The sequence below is a fragment of the Leptinotarsa decemlineata genome, unplaced genomic scaffold, assembly GCF_025532065.1.
Source record: "Leptinotarsa decemlineata unplaced genomic scaffold, Ldec_3_MD MMD2_tig00002082_RagTag_RagTag, whole genome shotgun sequence".
NCBI classification, from domain to species: domain Eukaryota; kingdom Metazoa; phylum Arthropoda; class Insecta; order Coleoptera; family Chrysomelidae; genus Leptinotarsa; species Leptinotarsa decemlineata.
The window spans coordinates 3,598,959-3,624,058 of record NW_027412573.1 but is presented as its reverse complement, the minus strand read 5'-3'; the positions used below and the strand labels follow the sequence as shown (position 1 = coordinate 3,624,058).

General features: G+C 37.2%; 2 protein-coding genes and 1 long non-coding RNA gene across 5 annotated transcripts; 1 reads left to right on the top strand and 2 right to left on the bottom strand.

The window, feature by feature from the left end:
* Positions 1 to 234: 234 nt before the first annotated feature.
* On the bottom strand, positions 235 to 3,398 carry LOC141482891 (uncharacterized). 2 transcript variants are annotated; one of them, XR_012465787.1, is made up of 2 exons: positions 1,989 to 3,398; positions 235 to 571 (listed from the first exon to the last, which is right to left on the bottom strand). It is a non-coding gene; the product is annotated as an uncharacterized lncRNA (long non-coding RNA). The 2 variants fall into 2 exon arrangements; XR_012465786.1 differs by having other exon boundaries at positions 235 to 568.
* Positions 3,399 to 3,403: 5 nt separating this feature from the next.
* Positions 3,404 to 18,548, bottom strand: LOC111502511 (dipeptidase 1). 2 transcript variants are annotated; one of them, XM_023156604.2, is made up of 3 exons: positions 18,094 to 18,548; positions 7,809 to 8,257; positions 3,404 to 7,315 (listed from the first exon to the last, which is right to left on the bottom strand). In XM_023156604.2, the coding sequence occupies exons 1-3, from the start codon at positions 18,223 to 18,225 to the stop codon at positions 6,385 to 6,387; spliced, it is 1,512 nt and encodes a 503-aa protein (XP_023012372.2). In that variant the 5' UTR covers positions 18,226 to 18,548; the 3' UTR covers positions 3,404 to 6,384. The 2 variants fall into 2 exon arrangements, with proteins under 2 accessions (XP_023012372.2, XP_023012373.2); XM_023156605.2 differs by lacking the exon at positions 18,094 to 18,548 and adding an exon at positions 8,384 to 8,851.
* On the top strand, positions 15,882 to 17,578 carry LOC141482890 (uncharacterized). The gene is made up of 3 exons (XM_074176845.1): positions 15,882 to 16,459; positions 16,519 to 16,740; positions 16,798 to 17,578. The coding sequence occupies exons 1-3, from the start codon at positions 16,289 to 16,291 to the stop codon at positions 17,443 to 17,445; spliced, it is 1,041 nt and encodes a 346-aa protein (XP_074032946.1). The 5' UTR covers positions 15,882 to 16,288; the 3' UTR covers positions 17,446 to 17,578.
* Positions 18,549 to 25,100: the final 6,552 nt, after the last annotated feature.

Sequence of the window (25,100 nt, the reverse complement as noted above, 5' to 3'; positions counted from 1 at the left end):
GGTTGGTTGTTTACAAATTTGAATTAGTTGAAACAGAAGGAATCAGCATTACCTATTCGAAATACAGGGTGATTCTGCTACAATCATTGGAAAAGTTTGTTGTAAGTTTTTGACCCTCAACATCACACCTGGCAGAAGTATTGTAACACCTCTGCATGTGTGAGGTTTAAGTTTAAGATGGTGAAGACGAAAAAGCACATTATTAAAAATCTGTCATATATTGAACTATTAAAATACACTTGGTCGAATATAATACATAATATCTACATAAATACGATTTCCTATAAACTTCACAAACACAACGTATCTTATAAAATTTCATTAAATTATATCTCTTCTGCGTTTCTATTCAATAAATATTCAACTTTGTTACCAATCAACTTGCACTATCAAAAGCCTCTTTAAATATTTAACAATTATTATTTCTCTATACGGTTGCCTTATAATATTCAAACACCTACACAACATTCGATACAAATACTATGTGTGAACTAGTATAACGGTTGGGCTGGAACATGACCAAGGGTGAACCGCCACGTTGATACTGAATTACCCTGTGTGTACACTACTGCTGGAAATGTTTATGATGAGCACTTTTGCTTTTTTGAGCTTTTTGGGAGAATCAAATGTTGGTAGTACTGAGATCTAGTGGTACTTACCACATCAAAAAGCTGAGGCAAGCGACCACCCTTGATTATTAAATATACCTTGTGCAGTATATGTACGAAATGTTCTCAATATCTTTGTTTGATCTTCGTCCTGAAGATGATCACTTGGTGATCGAAATACGTGTCGAGGTCTTGAAATAACTGTTTGATGTTGGGAAAAAACTCTAGTAATTTTCTCAATATCTTCTAATAAAATTTGATATGACACACTGAATCAAAACGAATGTTCGATTTTTATATTTTGAATGTTGAGAAATATACACTCACCGGCATAAGAAGTGCATTAGAGCTAAACTTTATGAAAAACCAGATTTTAAGGAATGGAGTATATCTTAATGTTTTATAGGATTGGTTATCACAAAAAATCATCAAAAGGTGTTAAGCCACAAAAAACTATGTCCTCGGTTGTATCAAAATTTTCAAATGAACTTGAAATCAGTGAATTTTCAACTCGTGTCTGATAATATAGTGTCAGATATTCATGTTTAATGCCTGGTGCACGTTCATATCAAGAAAATCTTACTGTAACTTTGCACGAGCAAGGGTGGACATAAATGAATATAACTAGAGAACTAGGTTTTATCCAGAGCACGGTGTCTAGGGTAATCTTGAGGTTCACAGAACGTGGTCATGTTCACCAAATACAAGTAAGCGGTTGGAGATGATGGACAATACAACGTCAGGATCGAACACTGGCTGTGCAAAACGCTCTGGAGGAAAAAGAATTGCATGGATGGATTGGCCACCTAACTCACCAGAAATGATTCACCTGACAGCTTAGAACAGCTTCGAAATGCTATTTTGGAAGAGTGGAACAATGTTCCTCAGCATGTTATCAACAACCCTATCGACAGCATGGGTAGAAAAATGGAAGTCTGCAGAAGGGCTAGTGGAGACAATACATCCTATTGAAGAAAGTAGAAAAACTATTTTGTACACTTTTCTTTCATTTGGAATTTTGGTCAGTTTCTTTCGTTTCATGTATTCTTATAATTATTTCATTTTTGTCTTCTCAAATAAATTATTGAAAGATACAAATATCGTTTGTTTGTTACATTTATTGAATCCTATTCATCATCCTATTAATAATTTGAAAAACTGATGCACTTATTACACCTGTTAGTGTATTTTCTTCTGGTACGAAAATTTGGATGGAGAGTTTACTATATTATTGATATTCAAATATCATCAGTCATGTCAAAGTGCTTGGGAATGAATCCATTGATAGTTTCAATTCGAGTTGAGAACCTTCCGTCTATATGCAACACATATGTGAATATGTACAGTAATTATATATTTGGGACGATGCAAAGATATTACCTCTGATCAACTGGAAAAATCCACATATAGATAGATATAAATGAAAGAGATGGAAGTTCTATGTCGATTACTGAAACTTCGGATATATGGACTTAACTTGGCGTTTTCTGGCGCTCATGTATTCAAAACGTATTCGTCTGTGATTCAAATACATTCTGTCTGGCGTTGAAACGATTACGTCACATCAACTATGATTTGAAACGCATTCATCATGATTCAAAACTAGCGTGGGGTTGGTTTTGAAACGGAATTTGACATTACGTTACGTCAGTTGGCAGTTTCTGCCTTATTTTGACCCTAATAGTTAATAAAGTGCTGAAAACTTTTCATTGTAAGGATGTACAAAATAAAGGTGGGAAATTATTACATTCACAAATACAATTATAATTGAGTTAGAGTAAATTGAAAAGATTGTTTTTATTATTGAATTTGACATGTGACACAAATTGAATCATTCCATTCTGGCGAATCGTTTTGGAATACACGCTGGAATACGATGAAACGCCAGAAAACACGTCAGAAAACGTTTGTAGTTCTCAAATAGTGGACGGGTAGTAGACGCTTCAATTTTTTATTTTTGCTGTGAATTGTAACGGAGTTTTTTAACTGAAACTCGAGAAATCATAAAAATCTTCAAGACAAAGTTTCTTGTTGAATGTACAGCTTTCAGGAGAAAACCATTGATTTTTTGCCTGTATGATTTGATATCTTTTGTTATAAGTTGATATCATTATATATGCATTGATTATTTTTCCAGTTGTTCAGACAATCATGCGGCAGGATACATTTCAGTACAAATAGTAGCTTCAAAAGCTAAAACATTCTACAAAAATTGCTATTTATATTTACAGACTAGTGACTTTATACAGATCAAATGCTGTATACCAATTTGAAGACGGTAATTATTGATTAAAAACAATATATATGACAGGAGAAATATTTACGAAATTTTTCTTCACCCTCACACTAAATATTACTAATCATTTTAATGATATACTGAAAATAAAGAACTCTTGATTTCCAACTCTTTATGGAATGGCCACGTTTATATGAAGCGCGACACCTTACAAAATGATATTAATAGTGGAAAGTACTTCCTGACATTTACATATTAATCTACTTCCCGTTTTCTCTGTCAACTTACATTCAATTGATACCAAACGTGAAGCGTCCATTTGTTAACATTTCAATGATGCCATACAAGAAAGGACGTCTCTAAGAAGGGAGAAATATATGACAGTTATAACTGATGAGGGACACAGAAAAGCTTAGAACAATGTGATGGTCTGAAACAAAAGACACTGAATAAATAAGTAATGCGCACCTGTCAAAACGTAGTAACTCGTAGAAAAGCCGTACAAACTTGAAACATGTTGAAAAGAGAAATAAAAATTTCTATGTATTTTACTACTTTCATTTGTAACTAACGTTACTGCAGTTTCGTCCTATACGGACATTCTCAAACTTATACAATAATAAATATTATACAATAAACTAGTACAGCTAAACAAGCCACATACTACTTTAAACTAAAAATGAGAGTTTATTGTATAAGTTTGAGAATGTCCGTATAAGACGAAACTGCAGTAACGTTAGTTACAAATAAAAGTAGTAAAAAACATAGAAATTTGCATTTCTCTTTTCATTATGATATCCTACCACGTATTAACGGCTACATCCATCAATTTATTGAAAAAAACATGTTCATATTTCAGACTAAATGTATGTTTTGATAATTAGTACAACCTTATTACAACCTATTTTTTCATATTATAATACTGATACATTTCACTTGCTTGAGATAATCCACCGCACAGTTATCTTTGAACAGTATTGGATTTATTGGGATGGTTTTTGTTTTGTATGAGATGATAATAGCTATCTTTGATAAATAAATTGATATCTAAAACTCATGGATAATCGTAGTACATGTTTTTACTTTTTATTTGACTATGGGGTATATTTCTGGAAACACCGTACAATTTTATGATTACGTTCTATTATTATTGTACAAAAACAACGTTTTAAAATATCTGAAGATGTAAGGTAATTTTTGCTTCTAGTAAAATTCCCTTCGATGTCCTATTAGATGAAGTTAATGTTTTTTTCACTAGTCTACAATTAATTCCTGAAATTATATAATTCAGAACAAATTTTCGCATTTTCTTTTTCATTCTAAATCGAAATTCAATATTCAAAACTTCCGGGCTCGAAGACTTTCTAAACTTTTCTATTGTTTTACCGAATACGGTATTATTAATGAGTTTACGTTAACTAACTCTACAAATTGTGAGTGAAATATCAAAAGATAAAATGAAGAATGTGGTTAATATGATCGGAAAATGCTTTTTTGTAATTTCCTAAGACTAAGGGTGTTTATCACTATTCTCCTTCAACGTGTAGCGGTATCGGCATATTGTTTCAGCAAGTCTTGAATACATATAAGGTGATGGGAACACAAATTTGTATAGCTACTTCATGAACGTTAGTCTCTGATGTTCTGCGAATATTTTTCAAGTCGTCTCTGTTTCCAATACAGCCATCAGTTTCGTAACGTCACAGGTTTACAGCACTGTTGATGATATTCGGCAAATTTTCTAACCTATCACTATTATACAGTTTATACACATTATTATTGACGCACGAAGAAGGTTGAAACTGAAGAAAACTACAATTTGGGATTAATCTTATTCCACGAGTTTCATTTTTACCTAATAAAAATTCGAATTAGTAATGTTGAAGTCTCTGTTGGTTAGTAGTGAATAGATGGATGTTGAAAATGATGTATATTCCAATGTAGTGACCACATTTCGATTTTAGAAGCATATGATTTCAATGTATAATATTTTTACTCAATGTTTCGTAATACTCACATTTTAGTATTGCTCGTATTCTAGAGTAGTTTATGAAAATAACAAACAGGACTGCCAAATTATAATAAAGTGCAATCCTTCCGGTTAAAAATCCAATTAACATACTCAAAAGTGGGGTAAATCAATATAAAATAGAAAGATGAAAATTAACCTACGAAACTGGATAACTTCAACTTCAATGATCCTACTATCAGCCCGAAATGAAATAAATTTCATGCATGAGGTGATATATATTCATTGAAGGAATTATAAATTTAAATGAATCGCAAGGACGAAACTTTATGCTTAGTGGGACATGCATGCCCTTAATTCTTTATCCGTTAGCGACATTTTGATACAATATTCAAATATTCAATCGGGCAGCCCTGTTACTCCTTCTGTACCAAAAATAAATTATATACAAATGTGAAACATGATGACATTTTGGATATAATGTATTTAAAAATTGTGCGTTTCAAATGATAGTACAGCTAGGTTAATTATCCACCCTACGGTACTCGCGAGATATTCTACCATTTTTTGGAAATTTGTCTACTTGGGGTTTTTCAATGTAAAATTCGACAAACCGAAGATATCAAAAGAAAACATATATACCCCCAAAATATTTGAAGAAATTTCGATTTTGTCGAATTATCATTGGCCAATAACCTATTAGGTATTTATATAAAAGTTTGTGCTCAAATTTGGCAGTGGGTGAGTTATATATTTTGAAGATGCCTCAATACATTCACTAAATCGAAGCAGATTTTTCACGTCTTTCAAAGGGAATAAAAATAAATGCTTTTAATCCTCATCTTTTTGAAAGGGGTTCAATAATGCTCTGCCACCCACTTTTCCAGTTGCATCCAGAGATACATACAAAGTGTCGTTAATACATCAAGAATTCAGGAACTGAGTTATTAGTATTTTTCCTCAAAATAATTCAGGTTTCGTATTTTTTTTCAAATAGTGTATGAGAGTCCAGTATAATTTGACAGTGACTAAAAAATATTGAGGTAAAAGATGTCGTTGTTACTACTAGCCCAGTTATTCGGTGATAATTTAATTTTTGTAGGTGAAATGATTTTTAAAATGGATCAAGTAGTTTTTGAGTCAATCCATTATAAACAAACATACAAAAAATATTTTTTCCTTCATAATATTAATTTAGTCTAGCTGTATTACAAGAAAAATTGATACGCATTTTGTAAAATATTTTTCTGTGTTATCAATGATTCATTGAAATAGATAATCTGAAAATGTAGTTAAATCGATAGTATCATCACCAGAATCAATATTTTGGTCCCCAACGAAACGAGATCTGTATACGCCACTGACTCAAGGTCAAATATTATTTGGGATTTATTGAATTACAATAATATTTAAAAAAATCCATATGATAACGCCATATATTCATTCCTGAATTTTCCTGACATACTTACGAAATACTTTATATCGCGAGCTGGGGGAGCGAGCAGTTTGCCTTAAACTAACCAGAAAATAAAACTATACCTGTTATTACCTAAATACATAATAAACCTGTGTCAAGAATACAACGAAGAGCAAGGGTTGTGTATAGCCGGCGCCGAATCCTCGACAGGCCGAACATCGGCCAACTTCCACTTGTCCCTTACCTCCTCTACCTTTTCGAATACCCTCAACAAGTTCAGACCAGCCAGCGAAGTGATATCCTTCTCGCTCCAAGCAGGATCAGCCAGCAGCTCCGCGAGCAAATGCGGATACCTAGAAACGTCTTCCAACCCGCTAGGTGTCATATTGATCCCATCGTAGCCCGCTCCGATCCCCACGTGGTCGACTCCGGCGACTCCCCTAATATGGTTAATGTGGTCGATTACGTCTTGTAAAGTGGCAGTTTCGTTACACGCTACGTGGTAGCTGTAAAAGTTCACCATGACTACTCCTCCGTTGAGCGCTATCAATCGCAGCACGTCGTCTGGCACGTTCCTAGACGAGTTGCAGAGGGAAAAGGCGCTCGAATGGGAAAAAATGACGGGAGCGTGCGATACGTTCAGCGCAGCCCTGGCAGTGTTCATTGAAGTGTGGGAGAGGTCGACGATCATCCCTAGCCTGTTCATTTCCTTGATGACGCTCTTCCCGAACTCTGATAGACCTTCTTGAACTTGCGTGTTGGTGCCTGTGGCCCAGGGGGTGTCGCAGGAGTGGGTTATGGTTAAGTATCTAGCTCCCAAGTTGTAGAAAGTTCTGAGGACGGCCAGGGAGTTCCCCAGAGCGTGCCCACCCTCCACCCCAATGAGAGAGGCTATGCGGCCCTCTTTGTGGACGGCGCGGATCTCCTGCGTGGTTTTGACCAAGGCAAAGTCTTTCGTGTTGTATTCAACCAGTCTCGTGATGACGTCGATCTGCTCTAGGGTGACCTGCACGGCGTCCAGGTGTTGGGCTTTGCAAGGCACGTAGGCTGACCAAAATTGAGCGCCCAGAAGACCAGCTTTCAACCTGTAACAGAGCGGGTTTTTCCTCTCTTCAGACTTTGTGTAATTGAAGTTACTCCTAAGAATATGCTACCGTCAGAATTTCAGATCAGTTCAAGGGCAAACCGCCACTGCAACTGCAGCTAAGGATTATATACGGAAATGGGTTGATACTGGAAGAATACACCTGATAACTCAATACGGAAAAACCTTTATATAAAGGAACCGTAAGAAAAAAAAGTGAACTGTTCGAACACAGAAGGGATCATTTCAGAATACTTTTGAGTGATACTTTCTGGACATAGTCAATTCAAGGAAACAGGAGCATATAGATGCAGGAAACGTAACAAAGGGGCTAAGACAGCTTGTCATGTTCGAAAAAGAATTGAAAAACACACAACAGGTGAACTATACAAACTGAAATGGGCGTTATGGAAATATGGAAAGAAAAATGCAATAAGCCCCATAAGGCGGCATTGTTTGCCAAAAAAAGCGGAAGCAGTATAAAACTTTTTTACCTAGGTAAATCAGTGTGAGACCACCGACTCTTTGCCCAGGGTTCCTCCTCGCTTATGGCACTGAGGTTTAGGTTCTTCAACTTGTTGTGGACAAACTTCCGGATGTTCCAAGGTAGGTCGTTGTGACCGTCGATCAGCGGGGCGTCTTTCAGGAGTTTCTTGACGATCTCGAGGCGCTCTTCGGCAGTTTGCGGCTGCGTCTTCTGGTTCAGAGCGAGGGGGAGTCCCAGTCCTGCTGCCAGCGTCGCGACGACGACGCATACCACGATGCAGACGCACCACGGTCCGCGGAACGAAGCTTTCACCGAATCGGTTTCCGAGCTGCAGGAACAGGAGTCGAAAGAACTGTGGTAATCGTAGGGGTGGTAGTAGTCACGAACACCGTTGTAGTATTGAGGCACGTTGAAGGATGTTTCTCGGATTTGGAGCTCATGAGGGCATGGTTGAATCTGAAACAAGGAAGATGATTAAAGTTTATACTCTTAACGGATTTATGAACATTAGTAATGTCTGTCATCGCGCTTTTTGCTAATCTAGTTAGCTTTATCAGGAGGTAATCAAAACTCATTCCTCACAACTGACTTTGAGTCTTGGAATGGGATCTTCATCGCCCTCATAGATCCCATTCTATATTTTTTAACTTCTAGTATTTTGAATGCGTCAATTGAATTTCAAACATTTCTCATCCAATCTGTTTCCGTTCTACAAGACATGTTGAGCAACACTAGACTTATGTTGTACACGAAACCGAATCTGGTGTATCGTGATTCTTGAAGCGATAGTCTGCTTAGTTTGACCAAAATATTATTTAGTTGCTCAACACTATTCAGTTGTACAAGCAGTATTATAGGATACTTTCAGTTTTACTTTTTGTTAAATTCAGATCAATTCATTGGTCATACGGTTCATATGGAAGAACCATAAACTTTAAACTTTGAGTCTTAATCTGGAAGATTTTTTTTTTAGAAATCCAGAGATGGTAGTTCTTGGTTGTTAATTTCCAAGCGTACACTTTATTGGGAATAGATACAAAGTTCTCTTTTTCACTTTTATTTGCGTCAAAAATGACAAATACATCATACATATAACTGATGCAATTTCGTGGGAAATAGTCCAGGTAATTCACCTCTTTTACTGCTTATTTCAAATCTGCTCATGAATAGATGGCATGGAATGAAACAACGGAAACAACGGATCACCCAGTGTTAAAGAAATGTAATACTCAGAAAAACCATTACGTTCTAACAGGACCCGTAAAACGTCGATTTCCTCTTCTTGCATTGTCTTCACTCATAAACAAAAGACCGTCGATGACACTCGAACGTGAAATAGATGTGAATCGAGAAAGCCATGTTCGTCATTCATACAAGGTGGTAGTGGGGTAGTCTGTTTTCATTAGAAGGGATTATCGGTTTAGGAGCAATAAGTACTTAGTAAAGCAGATACTGACGGAAAATTACCCGGCTACTAATTACGAACTCTACCATTTAATCCCGTGTAAGTTTCTCATGACACAATTTCGAATGGTTTTGAAAGACGACATTTAGTTGTGGAGATGGAAACGGAAATTTCATTCAATCGTTTTCTTGAAGTGAATTTTGTGAGACTCTTGGATTGATAATAGAGGAATTTGCGACGTTTTTCGAACATTTACACCTTCAGATGGTAAAACTAGCTTTGGCATCTGTCTTTTGAAGAACTGAAAAAGTCGTGGATAAATAATGCGGGAGTACATTAATTGGAATTGATTATTTCAAAACTTGAAATAATATTGAAACCTATGGACTTTTGTTAAGCACTCTTTTCCCTAGCTTGGTAGCTTGAAATCTGTTTTTCCAGAATAAATTTTAAAACAATAGAGCACTTTCATTAATTCCATAATTTATCAACTCCAATCAATCTGTCTATGTCTGTGTTAAATACAGAACTCATCATATATCAAACGATATAAGTTTACGAGTAGTATGACTCATAAACTTATAAATTATGTCACACACGATATAAGTTTACGAGTTCTGTGATTCATAAAATCATAACTTATATCATAAGATATTAGTTTACGACTTTTGTGACACATAAATTGTGTCATACGATATGAGTTTACGAGTTCTGCGACTTATAAACTCATAACTTTTGTCATATGATATGGGTTTACGAGTTCTGTGACATAAACTTATAAATCATGTCATACGATATAAGTTCACAAGTTCTGTGACTCTCTTCTCTTCTTCTTCTCTTTTTTTTATGGTCTTTGCTTCCCTTCGGCGCAGGAGACCAGTTCTGTTACTCATGAACTCATAACTTATGTCATACGATATGAGTTTACGAGTTCTGTGACTCGTACACTTATAACTTATGTCATACGATGGAAGTTTTTGAGTTCTGTGACTCAGAAAATTAACTTATGTCATAATGTAAACACCTAAGAGCAAAAACCACAGAAAACTGTATTTAGTGTTATTATTCGCCCACCTTTCAGTAAAAAATAACTTAGATGCAATCTACTTCAAGTCGTGAATACACAAGACTGATGTCAAGGAAGGACTTTACTGTTTGCCCTAAGGTAATATTTTCCAACACACGATACAATCTCGAAAAGCATAATCCGAGGAGATTGGAGGTGTTTCTAAATAATTTTCAATTATTAGGAAACCCCAGGAATAACACAATATCCTGGCGTGCTGTGAATTTTAGGCGTCCCGGTTAATAGCGTCGTTATTTCGTTAGAGGATTTATCCGCCTTCTAAGATGCTATCTCCTGTTTAATATTCAAAATATACCGACATCCTTTATCATTTTACTCCTATGGAGTCAAATTTATTAGCAAATCCAGGTTTTTCCATCTCGTCATATTTTAATTACCATAAACCTAAATAGAACACTGAGATCCTGAAATTATCCTAATCAGGATGAACCCGTTGCATGGGTGGATATACCACAAACTTATACTCGTACACAGCACGGTTACAACCGTGTTAAATATCACCGATGGCATTCTCACTTCAATTGGTAAAGGTCGGTTGATTTGCCTTCATTAAGGCATTCGACACCATGGATCGTAATGTTTTGGCGAATATTTATCAGAACGTTGTCAGTCCGTAGTATTTGATCCATTAAAGTTTGACACCATAAAAGTGGGCTTCGGTGTTTCCCAAGAATCAATCTTGGGCCCTCTTCTTTTTCCATCTATATTTCAGATTTTCACGAGTATCTTGAATATTACACCATTTACCGTAATGCCGGTGGCATACGTAAATTTTTCTCTCTGCAACTTCTAAAATTGAGCAAGACTTGAGATCTCACTTCATAAGATCTCCACCTCGCGTTCAACCCATCGAGATTAGTGGCGATGCTTATCGGAAGTGAATCAAAACGTGAACTTTCACGTGACCTTCACTTTTTTAATTTAGATTACTGGTTGCGGAGTTATTAATATTGGAATTTGACTTGCAAGAAATGAATATTTGAGTGTTCATTTCAAGGGCATACAATTATTGCATTTTATTTCAACCACGTGATTGTTCATCTTATACATAAAAAATCATTTGAACAATGTTCAAGATGTTTTACTTAAACTTCCTTATAGTGATACAGTTTGTTTTCGGAATTAATTCGAACACTTTGGAACTTTTCGGTAATGCTGTCCCTTAGTTTCCGTATTGTTGCGTAATATAAACCTAAGATTTGAAATAGTATAGTATTAGGAAAATCAAAAGGAGTCAAATCCGGTGAACGAGTAGGCCATTCCAACGGACCGTGCTTACCCACAATCCTTACAGGCCTTGAAAAATTGTGGGTTGCCCCATTGTGTTGGAAAACAAACTGGATATTCGAATTCATTTTGATTGTTGGCCACAATTTTTTAAATTCGTGGGTGAGTGAGATTTTGAAGTTTGAGTGTGTCCTTCTCGAAAAATATGTGGGTTTATGTCTCAATAGTATCGCACATTTAGTCGGTTGACATTTCCGTTAAAGAAAAAAGTGCATTCGTCACTTAAACAAATGGTTTTTATGCAATTGTTTGTGAATTTTCAATCAATTCTCTGCCTCATGAAAATTATGGCCGGCCTCGACGTAAATGAAGATTGCTTCTGTTTTTTTTATCTAAAAGAGCGCGAACAATTTTTGAAGATTTAAACGAAATAAAATGAAGCGGTTTCCCGTTATAGACAATAATATTGATACGACATCAATGAGCAAATTACAACAAAAACAATACTTTTTACTCGAGGCAAAGTTTGACTTGCCTGCACTGATAATTTTTCTTTGAAATAAATTAGAGAGGCTGAAATTTGTGTTTTGTCTTGCTTGTTTTAAATTTCATATCTGGGAGACCCGATCTGCAAGAATTTTTGCCCACCTGCGAAATATATTTTCAATTTTTTTATAATTGTGAAATTTTTGAGTAGTGGTTCGAAATATTTTCTGTGGAAAATTAATAATCTGGTCAAAATTCATATCTGGGAGACCCGACCTGCAAGAATTTCTGTCCACCTACACGATAACAAGAGCAATGTCTACTGAGAACAATTTGCTGACCTGCAGATCTGCAGACCTGCAAAATAGTCATACCCTTTTTTTTGTTGTTGTTATTCAACTATTTATATTCCCAGGTTGAGTTGAAAAATACTCTTGGCTGATACTCTCCCTATTCACCTTTATAGTGAAAGTTATCTTCTTCTTCTTATTTTTTTGTTTGTTAGTTTTAATTGTACTTTTTATAGTGAATAAAGAAGTATTATTATTAATATTTTTATTGAATCAAGTGGGCCATATTAGTCGTCTGCATGAAAAATCTGCCTGCATAAGTCATTACTCCAAATGACTACTCTATTGCGAACGATTCTCAAAAATCTTCGACAGACTCGGGCTTAACTACAATTTATTCATTTCTTTCATTTACCCCGTTGGAAAAAATTGAATGGAAACACCCAAATGACGCTTTGAATTTTAAGTTTGATACTTTATCCCTGCCTGTGGTAGGGTGGTTGAAGGCGAGCCGTTAAAATACCGCGAGTCATTTCCATATTCAGTATTTTAATTCGCTCGCGTTAGTGTTATGTACATCATTAAAATTTATGCACCTCATATAAGCCAAGCATTATGTTGGTGAATTACCAGGCGGAAATTCGTTCACTGAAAATTGTTTGAGTGCTGCAAATAATCCCTGTGCTGAGAGGGTGATACTGATCTACATCAAACTGCTAAAATTATATTACCTATCTAAGATATTTTATGACGAAATAGTTATAGGCTTTTCCCGACCATGAAGACTGAACATTTTGGTTGAAGTATTTTCCCGTTACTCCTCCTGTATACCTCAAGAACACATTTCAAACCCTTTAATGTAGGGGAGACCGGGGCAAGATGAAGTTCGGGGCAGCACGGGAAGTAAAGCTTGTGTGCGTGAATAGTAATTGTGTTCGGAGCGGCGACAGCGCCATTTGCACGAACTTCACTCTCTGCTAGTGTGTCCAAGCAGAGCGAACAGGTTAGAACTCATTTTTGCGTTGCAGAGAGAAAAAAATGATATTGCAAGTGTTTTACGCGATATTTGATTCGAAAACTGATGTACAGTCATGTAAGTACCTGTGTTAATGTATTATTTCAATCCCGAGCTTATTATAGTAGTCCAAAACATTAAATTCAAACCAGATTTTTTCGACGGTAAAGTTTGAGGTTAGAATTGCGTCATCTTTTTTACCTACGTGTGGATCGGGGCAAGATGATCGGGGCATAATGGGATACTATAATCAAGTGACTGAAAAAGGTAAAAAACAAATAAAGAAACCTGGAAAAAAGACTGCAAAGAAGATTAAAAAGACAACTGACAAGGAAAACCTGCAGAAAAAGCGTCAAACCAAAAGGTGCAAAAAAGAAACTGAATCGGAAGATAGTTCATCCCAAGAAGAGGATGATGACTGTGTTTGCATCTATTGTGGGTACTTATACTCAGATTCAACCGAAGGTTGGGTCATATGCGGCGTGTGCCACGGTTGGGCGCATAATTCATATGCCGGAGTAGATGAGGAAGATGAAGAGGCACACATTCGTGAACGCTGTCTACCCGATTAAAAAGCGTACTCGTTTTGCCCCACAGCGTTTCCCATTTCACCCCAGTTATGGGGCAAAACGGGAAATTTGCCGAGTTTATTTTTTCATTATTTGCCAATGCTACAACGTTTAATTATAAGAGAGAAATGTATAATGGTTACCTCTTTTGTTAAAGAATGTTATTAAAGAGTTTAATTTTCCTTGTATAACGAGTTTTGTCTTAACTATCTCATCTTGCCCCAGGCTCCCCTATAAGTTTGAAAATGTCCTTATAGGACGAAACTGCAGTAACGTTAGTTACAAATAAAAGTGGTAAAAAGCATAGAAAGTTTCAATTTTATTTTCTTCATTATGATTTCCTACCACATAGTAACGGCTACATCGCATCGATTTATTGAAATTCATTCATAAATTACGATTTTTATGTTACGGACTAAGTTTGATCTTCTTATGTCATCGATGACATCGTAATGACATTCATTCACTTATTTGATGGAATAGTAGAAATCCAAAAACTTTCTTTCCCAAAAAGTATAATTTACTAATGAGAATATATTAAGATGTAAGGATTTCATCATTAATTCATATTCTACAGGTAATAAAGTACCTAAGTAGAGCACTATTAGATCGAATCGAATTCTGATGCATCAGCATCAATATGATGTATGTGGCAATTGTAAATTGGATACCATATTAGCACGCCGTATTCTAGTTTAGATCTCACATAGGCATTAAACAGTGTTATAATCGTATTGATATTCTTGAATTCTCTGGTACTCCTAATAAAGCCCAATATTCGATTCGCTACTGAAATAGCCTGGTCTATGTTGGTAGTGAAAGTGAATTTATAATCAAAAGTGATTCCAAGATCTGTCATCTCATTTACTCGACTAACTGGAATGCATTCAATAACATAAGAAAATTCTATAATATTCTTTTTTCTAATGTTCAAACATAAATGGTTCTTGGAACACCAGTCGAATACTGCTAAATCGATTTAATTTTGTAAAATTAAGCAGTCTTCACAATTGTCAATTACTTTGTATAGCTTTAGATCATCAGCGTAAAGAAGTTTTGGGCAGTTCATCATTTTCGCCAGGTCATCAATGAAAAGCAGAAATAAAGAGGCTCCAAGTTGGAGCCTTGTGGTACCCCTGAGCTAGGTGTGTACAAAGAGGACTGAAAACCTTAATGTTCTACGTATTGCTTTCTGTGAAAGAGATAGCTTGTGAAAATATCAATTAAACTTCCAGAAAAGCCAAACGATGATAGTCGCTGAATGAGGATGTAAAAATCAATTTGGTCAAACGCCTTTTGCATGTCCGTATAAACTACGTCAACTTGTTGCTTTTGGTCTAAATCATCTGAAACATGTTGTGAAAGGCATGCAAGATTGGTCACACATGACTTTTGTTCCACGAACCCATGTTGATCGTTATATTTCTAATCGAGTTATGGATAAAACCGTATAGAATTATTTCGAGAAGTTTCGAGAATTGCTTAATATAGAAGTAGACCTGTAATTTGCAGTTGCGTCCCCTTTCTTCAAGATAGGATATACTCGTGCTGTTTTCCAAATCTCCGGAAACGTAGATGTTTTCAGTGAAAGGTTGAAGATATGAAGCAAAGCGCTTAATAAAGGGTGGATACAATCTTTTACTAGAAATCTCGGTATGTGGTCCGGTCCAACAACTAGTTTGTTTTTCAATTTCTAAATGGTCTCAATAATATCTATCTCATTAATATGTTCGATATTTATACCCGGAAAATTGTTTGGAAAGTTATCTAGCATACCACGCAGGGAGATATCCGATATGATGTATACACTTTTGAAATGATTCGCAAAAGCGTCGACGATTTCCTGAGGTTTGGAATAAGAGTTATTGTCATCCTTCATAATGCCGGGAATTCTAGAATTGCATTTTTGACTCTTAATAATATTCCAAAAAGTACTTGGATTTCCGTGTATATTGTTTTCACTCTCAACAATGAAGTTTTTATAAGTTTCATTAATTTGTAGCTTGACTTCAACTACAGCTCTCAAAGAAAGTATTCAAAATTACAATCGAAATTCAAATAGTTATTTATGTATCAAGGGAATTAGGAGGGCCTTAATTACCGATGGCAAAGTTTGCGTCCCGAGGGCCTCTGGCCCGAGGGACAGCAATTGCCTGAGGTTATTAAGGCTCATTAATTCCCGTGGTACATAGATAATTTTATTTCTGACCGATTTCAATAAAATTTTGTTCATTTTTGAAACGGAAAAATGTACCAATTCATTACCTTCCCGGTATATTTGAATCAGGTACCGTTGATTATAGTAGAGTTTTCTTGTTGCTAGGTTGTTGCTATGTTACTTGTTTATAAACAGAACTTGGTTATCAAGCTGTGTTTGCGGTGAAAACGTGTTTTCTACCCCAAATATAATGGAGGATATTTTGAAAAAAGCTGAACAAGCAAGAGAATCATTAATTCCATCGAAAAGTGAAGCCGTATACCAAAAAGAATACAAGATATATCTGGACTGGCTGACACGGAAAAATGTTATGCCAAAAGATGTCACTGAAACTGTATTTCTGGCATATTTTCAAGAACTGGTAAGGAATTTTCTATGTTTTTCGGTAGATTTGGTAGTAATTGTGTTTATTCGTTTCAGTCAGAAACGTATAGTCCTAATTCTTTATGGACTAAATGGTCAATGCTAAAATCGATGGTGACTATACATGAGAAACGAGATATCACCAAGATCAATGAACTACAGGCTTTTTTGAAACGGAAGAGTAAGAGTTATAAGCCGAAAAAGTCTGCTGTTTTATCTCCTAAAGATGTTAGCAGATTCCTAAAGGACGCTCCTAATGATATTCATTTATTGCATAAGGTAATTTTTTTCTTATTTTCCTTTTTGTGTGTATTTATTTCCTTTTTTTTGTTATAGGTTGTTTTGATTATGGGTTATTTTGGAGGATGCAGTAGTCAGGAACTTTTGAATATGAAGATATCGGATATAGAGGACCGGGATTCCGTTATGGTAGTGAACGTACCGGAAAGTAAAATTGGTGTATCGAAGAAATTTACAGTTGTGGATGAAAAAGAGTTCTCCGCTTTACCTTTATTAAGACTTTATATGTCTTTGCGTCCTAAAGGTATTGAACGATTTTTTTTGAGCTTCCGACAAAATAAATATACATCTCAGCCAATTGGAAAAAACATGTTTGGGAAAATCCCCAGCAAAATCGCAATGTATTTAGGATTGCCAAACTCATCTTCCTATACGGGACATTGCCTTCGTCGCACTTCTGCTACTGCTCTAGCCAATGCAGGAGCAACTATGACTAACTTAAAAAGACACGGAGGTTGGAAAAGTTCCACGGTGGCGGAGGGGTATTTGGAGGATAGCATCGAATTGAGAAATAAAACGGCGCGTATGTTGTCTACTTTGTCATCAGAAGAGGCAGGTACCTCGACTGTAGTGAACAGAAGCTCCAGCCATACAAAAGAAGAAATTGTTTCCAGTGGCGGAAGTAATTTTCAGGGAACATTTCAAAATTGTACATTTATTATTTGTAATGACGTGAATAAATAAAATATGGTTCAGTTTTCATTTCTATTTATTTTTACTTGTGAAAGGTAGAGGGAATTATAAAATCTATAATGTCCCAAGGGAGTTATGACCCCCTTTATTGATAGCGTAACTATGACGATATAAGCTTATAATATCCCGGTCAGAAATAAAGTAATTAATGCGACTGTTACTTATTTTTGTTATTCACCATATACATACAAATATAAAGAGTCTTTTGAGATTCGTTATATCAAATCATACAACAACATTGCATGTTCAAAATGAAGACTACATCTTTTACTTTTGTATAGGAATAGGAATAGGTATTGGAAAATTATTTTCTTATAACTCCACTCCACTGGTTAAGAAAATAGACTATCAGTATCATCAGTAGTCATAAGTGTAATATTTAGCATGAAAAATACAATAACAAATTAAAAATGTGATGGTTTATCCAGAAACATACAAAAAACTGTAATCCAATTGTAAGGAATGGGTTTTAGTCATCTCCTGATGATGACAACTCGGTAAGCGATACGCGCGTCGAAAAAATTGCCTCAAGTTAGCCTAGTGAGACAACTTGAACTATTAGGAACTGAACTTTTTTTTCCGAAAATCTTTTAAAAAATATAGGGATACGCACAATCAAAAACCAACCCAATAACTCACCTGGTAGTCCAGAAAGTTGCCGTAGCCCATATGGTCGCACCGGCAGGGACAGTTCTGAATGTGGTGCCTGAGCTCTGGATCGAGCGGTGGCGGGGGCAGCCAGGGCTCCGCCGGGGGGCCTTCGTTCACCATCGGGGCCGTGCATCACGGCTGCTGCATTGATTCACCTCGTGCCACCTGCACCGACTGCTCGCTAGGACGACGGCGGAGGCGGCTGCCGCTGCTGATGAGAGCCCGGCGTCGCGACGCGCCAAGGGACGCGAGTTGACGAGGTCGGATCGGTTTGTCGGGCAGAGAGGGATGATCTAGATGAAGCGCCTCGAAGCTGTAACGTGTAATTTACTAGTAATGGAAGTTTCGGAGATCTTGAGAAATCGTGAGTTTTGTCAAGCACAAAGTCGGACCATACCAGGTTTATTTCATGAGAATCAGTAGATTTTGTGTCGAAAACAGTAGATTAACATAAAAAAACAGTAGAAAATACAGGGTGTAACTAAATAAGTGTAAAACATTTGAGGAGGTGATTCCTCATCGAAAAAAAGATAGGATCTTTCATATAAAGAAATTTTATTGGAGCATTCCTTGTTAAGATACAGCCCCTTAAAGGGGGCACATAAAATTTGTATAACAACTTTTTTCACAAGCACTGAAAAAGTTACAATATTCAAATTAACCAAATTCAAATAACTACCAAAAAGACACTTAGCCAGTAATTTATTTGGTTCACCCCTTGGTTGTAAGGGGTGGTAAACGCAACTCCTAAAATTTATTTCCAATGTAACTTTCTGTCTTATTATTTGTTTACCATTTCCGATAGCCTGTTTCATTCTTAACAAAAAATGTCTCTTGGATTTTTTGTCCAAAATAAACCAGTTCGCAGCAAAAAATTATTTTAGGAACAACTATCGAGATACATCGTCATAAATGCGAAAATACGAAACTATACTATCTAATAGGTCGCTATTAGCGATAGTGACAATTAAATTGGTATGACGCTGTCAGTTTGTGAATTTTCGAAATTGAATCAATACTAATTGTGGGTTGTTGTTCTGTTCTTAATTTGTTACTTTAATAATTCACTTGTTATTAAAATGGCATACACAAATGAGGAAATGGCTGATATGCATTACGTTTACGGTCTGTCGCAGGGGAATGGGTTAGAAGCTTCTAGAAGATATGCTGAAATGTATCCTCAACGGCAGCATCCTTCACATAGAATAATTGCTCGACTTCATCAACGATTACGAGAATATGGTTCATTTGACAAAAGAACGCAGGATTGTGGTCGCCATCGAGAAGTATGAACACCACAGTATGAGGAAGCAGTACTTAATTTGATTGAAGAACTACCAGTACTAGAAAGAATGCTTTCCAGCTAAAAGTTGATCATATGACGTTATTTTGAATTTTGAAGGAACAACTCTTATACCCTTACCATCTGCAACGAGTACAGGCACTGTTACCGCGAGACTTTCCGAACCGTCTTGAATTTTGCAATTGGATGCTGGAAATGATCAGAAGAAATTGTGACTTTCTGAAGACGATAGAATTCACAGACGAATGTAGTTTTTCTCGAGACAAGATTATTAATTTTCATAATCACCACATATGGGCTGATGAAAACCCTCACGCTATTGTCGAAACTAACCATCAAGAAGAGTTTTCTCTTAACGTGTGGCTCGGAGTTATTAGGGATGATTTAATTGGGCGTCATTTTCTACCTCCTAGATTGAATGGTGAGGCATACGTTCAATTTTTAAGAGAAGTGCATCCAGTACTGCTGGAGAAAGTTCCTTTGGGCGTCAGAAGGGATATGTTTTTTATGCATGATGGGACCCCCGCCCATTTTAGTCAAGTAGTACGTCAGCATTTAACTGAAACATATGCAAATCAGTGGATAGGTCGAGAAGGACCACAGAACTGGCCCGCTCGATCCCCGGATCTCAATCCTCTCGATTTCTCTATTTGGGGCCATTTACAGCATTTGGTTTATCGTACTCCTGTTCGCGATGTAGATGACTCAAGAAACCGCATCATCGATGCGCGCAGGGTAATCAGAGAGACTCCAGGAATATTTGAGCGAATACGTGGCTCAATGCGCCGACGTCTAGACGCATGCGTAATGTCTGAAGGTAGACATATTGAACATTTACTATGATTTCTACATGTTGTGTGTTTTGTTATTAATAAATAAGTTTTGTTTATTACCCTTTAATCGTTTAATGCAGGTACTAAATACAAAATAACAATAAATCCAGTTCACATTTATTACGATGTATCTCTGTAGTTGTTCGTAAAATAATTTTTTGCTGCGAACTAGTTTATTTTGGGCAAAAAAACCAAGAGACACTTTTCTTCAGAATGAAACAGGTTATCGGAAATAAATTTTTAAATGGTAAACAAATAATAAGACAAAAAGTTACATTGGAAATACATTTTAGGGGTTGCGTTTCCACCCCTTACAACCATGGGGTAAACCAAATAAAATACTGACTAGGTGTCTTTTTGGTAGTACAAAACGTCAGGTGAATTTCAATATTAACTTTTTCAGTGCTTGTGAAAAAAATTGTTATACAAATTTTATGTACCCCCTTTAATGGGCTGTATCTTAACAAGGGATGCTCCAATGAAGTTTCTTTATATGAAAGATCCTATCTTTTTTTCGATGAGAAATCACCTCCTTAAATGTTTTACACTTCTTCAGTTACACCCTGTATATTTCATAGATACATACTACCTACATGGTAACTTTAACAGGAGATCTGCTGCAAAACCAATATACCTGCCAACACTGAACACGGCACTCGTCTCATGCGTTTTCTTCTGCAGTGGATTGATTCACAATATTCCGAAGTCTCATTGTATTACGACTCCGTTGTGAAAGATTTGAACTTCTCGCCCGCGGCACTGTTATGAATACTGTAAAGGATATTTTTTGATGGATTTTTTTATTAGCTAGATATTTGAGAGAAGTCTACTGGAATACCAAATTTCACGATTGAGTCTTCGTTTTAAGGGCCAAACTATATTATTTTTTTCAAAGTCGAAAGTCGAGAAAAATATTAGCTATTTTTCAATCTGACCACATCACTGGCTTCACATAGTTTTCAGATGGTCCTTATCAAAATTACGTGGAAATGTGTTTGTCATTAAAAAATGATAAGGAAATAGAATTTCAAGGATATGCCATTAAATTAACCCACCAATTCAGTTCTGGAACTGTTAGCAAATTTTGAATACTCCGTATTCAGCAGATGGGAGCTGAAACTATTTGCTCAGGCCGGTCGATCCAGCGGATGAAAACACGATAGGGAAGAATTTCTACCGATGATGACGCTATTTGAACAAATAAGATATATTCGATAATTTAGAATCCCATTCAACAGGGGTCAGTAACACCAAGATTCTATAATTTACATAGTAGGCTTTCATGTGATTATTTGAAGTCATCGTCAGGATCATGCGACAGGACGTCAAGTTTCGACTAAGCGTCTTCAATTCATTCAGGTTGGAGCCCAGCTTCCTTACCCTTTTAGCTGATTTTTGTCGAAGAAGGACAAATGGGTCCATGACTGAGGGGGTATTGGCGGTATGAAGTCCTCAGACATCAGTACTGCCCTACACGGGGTACCCCTACCTGGCTGGGGTGGGATGGATGAACAATCTATACGTCCGTTAACGGGGGACATGAGGGCCTCATTCGACAGAGTGTCGGGACCTTCTATGTCGGGAGGGGGCGTCTACAGCGTAATCTATAGCTTCCCTAACTAACGGATTATCGTGAGTTTCCGCACTATCAAAAACTCGCCGATTCCTCGACTGAATGGACTGCTGAATGGAAGGTAGCTGCAAATCTCTGCGAAAGGCTTCATTCCGCACGAACCAAGGAGCATTCACAATCATCTTCATTAAGTTATTTTGCAATCTATCCAGAATGGAGATATTATACGTGGCCGCTTGTCCCCAGACGCCTGAAGCATACATGATGATAGGCTTGAACATCGTATTGTAGATGGTAATTTTGTTCTTTAGACTCATTATTTAATTATCTATCAATCAGAGGGTACAGACTAGCTATTCGACTCTCGATCTTTGACTTAACGCACATGATGTGCGGGTTCCAGGTGATCCTACGGCCTATTAGAAGACCAAGGTACTTTACCCGCGCTTGTCAGTCAATCTCCCTTCAAGAGATTCTCACTTATCTGGCCGGAGAATATTTCAATCTTTCCATGGTTATCGCCTGAGTCTTGTCCGGGTTGACTCGGATCTTCCAATCGAGGTACCAGCGCTCGAGGTCGTCCAATGTACGTTGCATGTAGACGACGCCGATCTCTCGACCCAAGGAAGACGAGAGGAGAGCCGTGTCATCGGCGTATAAGGATATCTTCACACGCTCAGGCCTCGGAAGGTCACTGGTTTAAAGTGAGTACACCGTAGGAGAGGACACGGCCCCCTGTGGCACTCCAGCGAGGATCTCTCTGTTGTCAGACAGAGAGCCCTCTACTCTAACCTGAAATGTTCTGTCTTTCAGGAAAGACTCAATCCACCGGATCAGGCCCCGAGACAGGTCGAACGCGATTAATTTGTGCAGAAGACCTTCGTGCCATACACGGTCGAAGGCCTTCGAGATATCTAGTAGAACAATGTGAACTTTTTTGTTGGTGTCAACTCGTGGATGGTGTTTTCGACCAGCCTTAGAGCCTGTAACTCAGTGGAGTGTTCTCTCCTGAAGCCAAATTGTTCATCAGGCAGAACGTTTCAGTCCTCAACTTCTTCGTTGAGCCTTTGGAGAACAACTCTTTCAGCCAGCTCAGCCGCCGACGAGAGTAGACTGATCGGGCGATAGTTCTGTGGGAAGAGCAGGTTCTGACCCTTTTTTGGGATCATGACGACGATCGCATGCTTCCATCTTCTGGGGAAGTGTCTGAGGGCCAACGAACTGTTTATGATGTTCAGAAGGTTCTCAACGCAGTTGTCTGGGAGCCTCTTCGATAAATTGTTAGTTATTGAGTCGACCCCCAGAGCTTTCTTGGCTTTTGCGGCCCTGATGTAACCCTTCAGTTCTTCAACAGAAGCTGGACGGATGTTATCATCGTCATCTTCGACGTCAAGTTCTTCAAACCGAACTTTGTAGTAGATTTGAAATGACGGACCGACCTCAGCGAAATTCATGTTGCCGGTTACCAAGTACTCCAGTCTCTAACAAAAAAAAGCCTCCTCAGTTATTATTCTCTCCATGCATTAGCACCTTAAAAAGGCCTACAAAAAAGTCCACGATGATAAAAGTCTATCTTTCAGGGATAACCCACAATAACCATTTTTCATCCTAGAGAAATAATAGCTTATTTAGGAAGTGATTTCAAGCAATGCAGCATTGATCCTTATTCAATAGAGTACCTCAAATACAATGTGCATTTATTATGATACAATATAGTCCTTTACAGAGTGTAATTTAAATATTTTCCAAGATATTACAGATTTAAAACGCGGGAACATAGCAGTTGCGACAGTACCGGCCGGGAGGACGGCAGGGTGTGCCTATGAAAAGCTCGTCGAAAGCCGCGCATTGCCCTACAGCACTCTATTATTAGCAGCGATCGCACGCGTTTAAATGTATATTTAGTATCAGCATTGCACCCTTGCGGAGCCGGGGACGTTCACTAGTCGATTCATGAAAGTCAGTAAAGCCACTACTATCCATTTTCATGCTATGTTTGGATTTATAAATTTTCTCTTCCGAAAATGTGATATCTCCAATAGTCTGATCACTTCTGTCGAAGACAGAAGGGAATATTAAAAAGTACTTCTGTTGAAAATGATTCATTGAACTCTCAGGCAAACTAATCTTGATTACTTTTCGGTAACAACTAATAAACATACATAATAATAGGATCTCATTGTCAAAATTACATATATTTTGGAAGAGAGAGTTACGTCACTGCAAAATCAAAACCCATAGCTTGAGCAGACCTGTACTTCTTGAAAGCCTTGGCGAAATCTCCCGTTGTCACAGCGACGGCTTGTGTCACCCCTTCCCCAGCACGTGACCAGCAGCGCCGCATTCGTCCTGTGACAAGACTGTAGTCAGGTGTTGAACTTTTTTCTCGTCCATCCAGACGTTTCTGCTACATTGTCGAGCAAGCTGCGACTTTTTCGATGGCCGAATATGAGGGTCCAACTTCAAAGGATGTTCGTTCAGGCGTGACTGGAATTCGCGGGCTTTTGAAACAAAAAAAATGACGGTGTTATTTACCGACGCCTACTCGATTTGTTCGAGAGCAGACCGGAACGTCTAGGCGGTTAATGAGGTGTGAGGGATGTAACGAAGGGTGCAATCGGGTAATTTAATGGGTGTTGGTATTGTTGGGGATTATTTGCGGTCGAGGACGAGCCGAATGACTGATTTAAATTCTAATCAAAATAGTTTTTTGTTTGATACATCGTGTTCTATGATTTTTTGTTCACCATGCGGGGTACAAGGAAAGGATATTAGCCTTTCCACTTCATGTGTTCAGCTCCAAAGATGAAACTCGTGACTGCTATTGAAAAAAGGCATATAAATACGAGGCTTATCAGAAAATAACTGAAATTTTCATTTTATGAAAAAAATTGTTTTATTCGTCTACATTAATGTTGTCGCCTTCAGAATAGTACCCATTAGATATTATGCAGCTGCGCCAGCAGTTCTTCCAATACTCGAAACACTTTTGAAAATTCGATATTTGGGATACCTTTTAGCTTTTTCAGCGCTGCGCTTTCAATGCCGACCTGGATTGTTGAACAATGGCCCTTTGAGGTTCGCTTAATATTTAGAAATAGGGAAAAGTCACACAGAGCCATGTCTGGCTAATATGAAGGCTGAGGAATCGTTACAGTATTGTTTTTGACCAAAAATACACTATCAAACGATGAAGTGTGATCAAATGCACTATTGTAGTGCAAATCATCAGCGACTTTTCCGATTGTGATACGGGGATCGTTCACCACCATTTTTTAAACTTTTT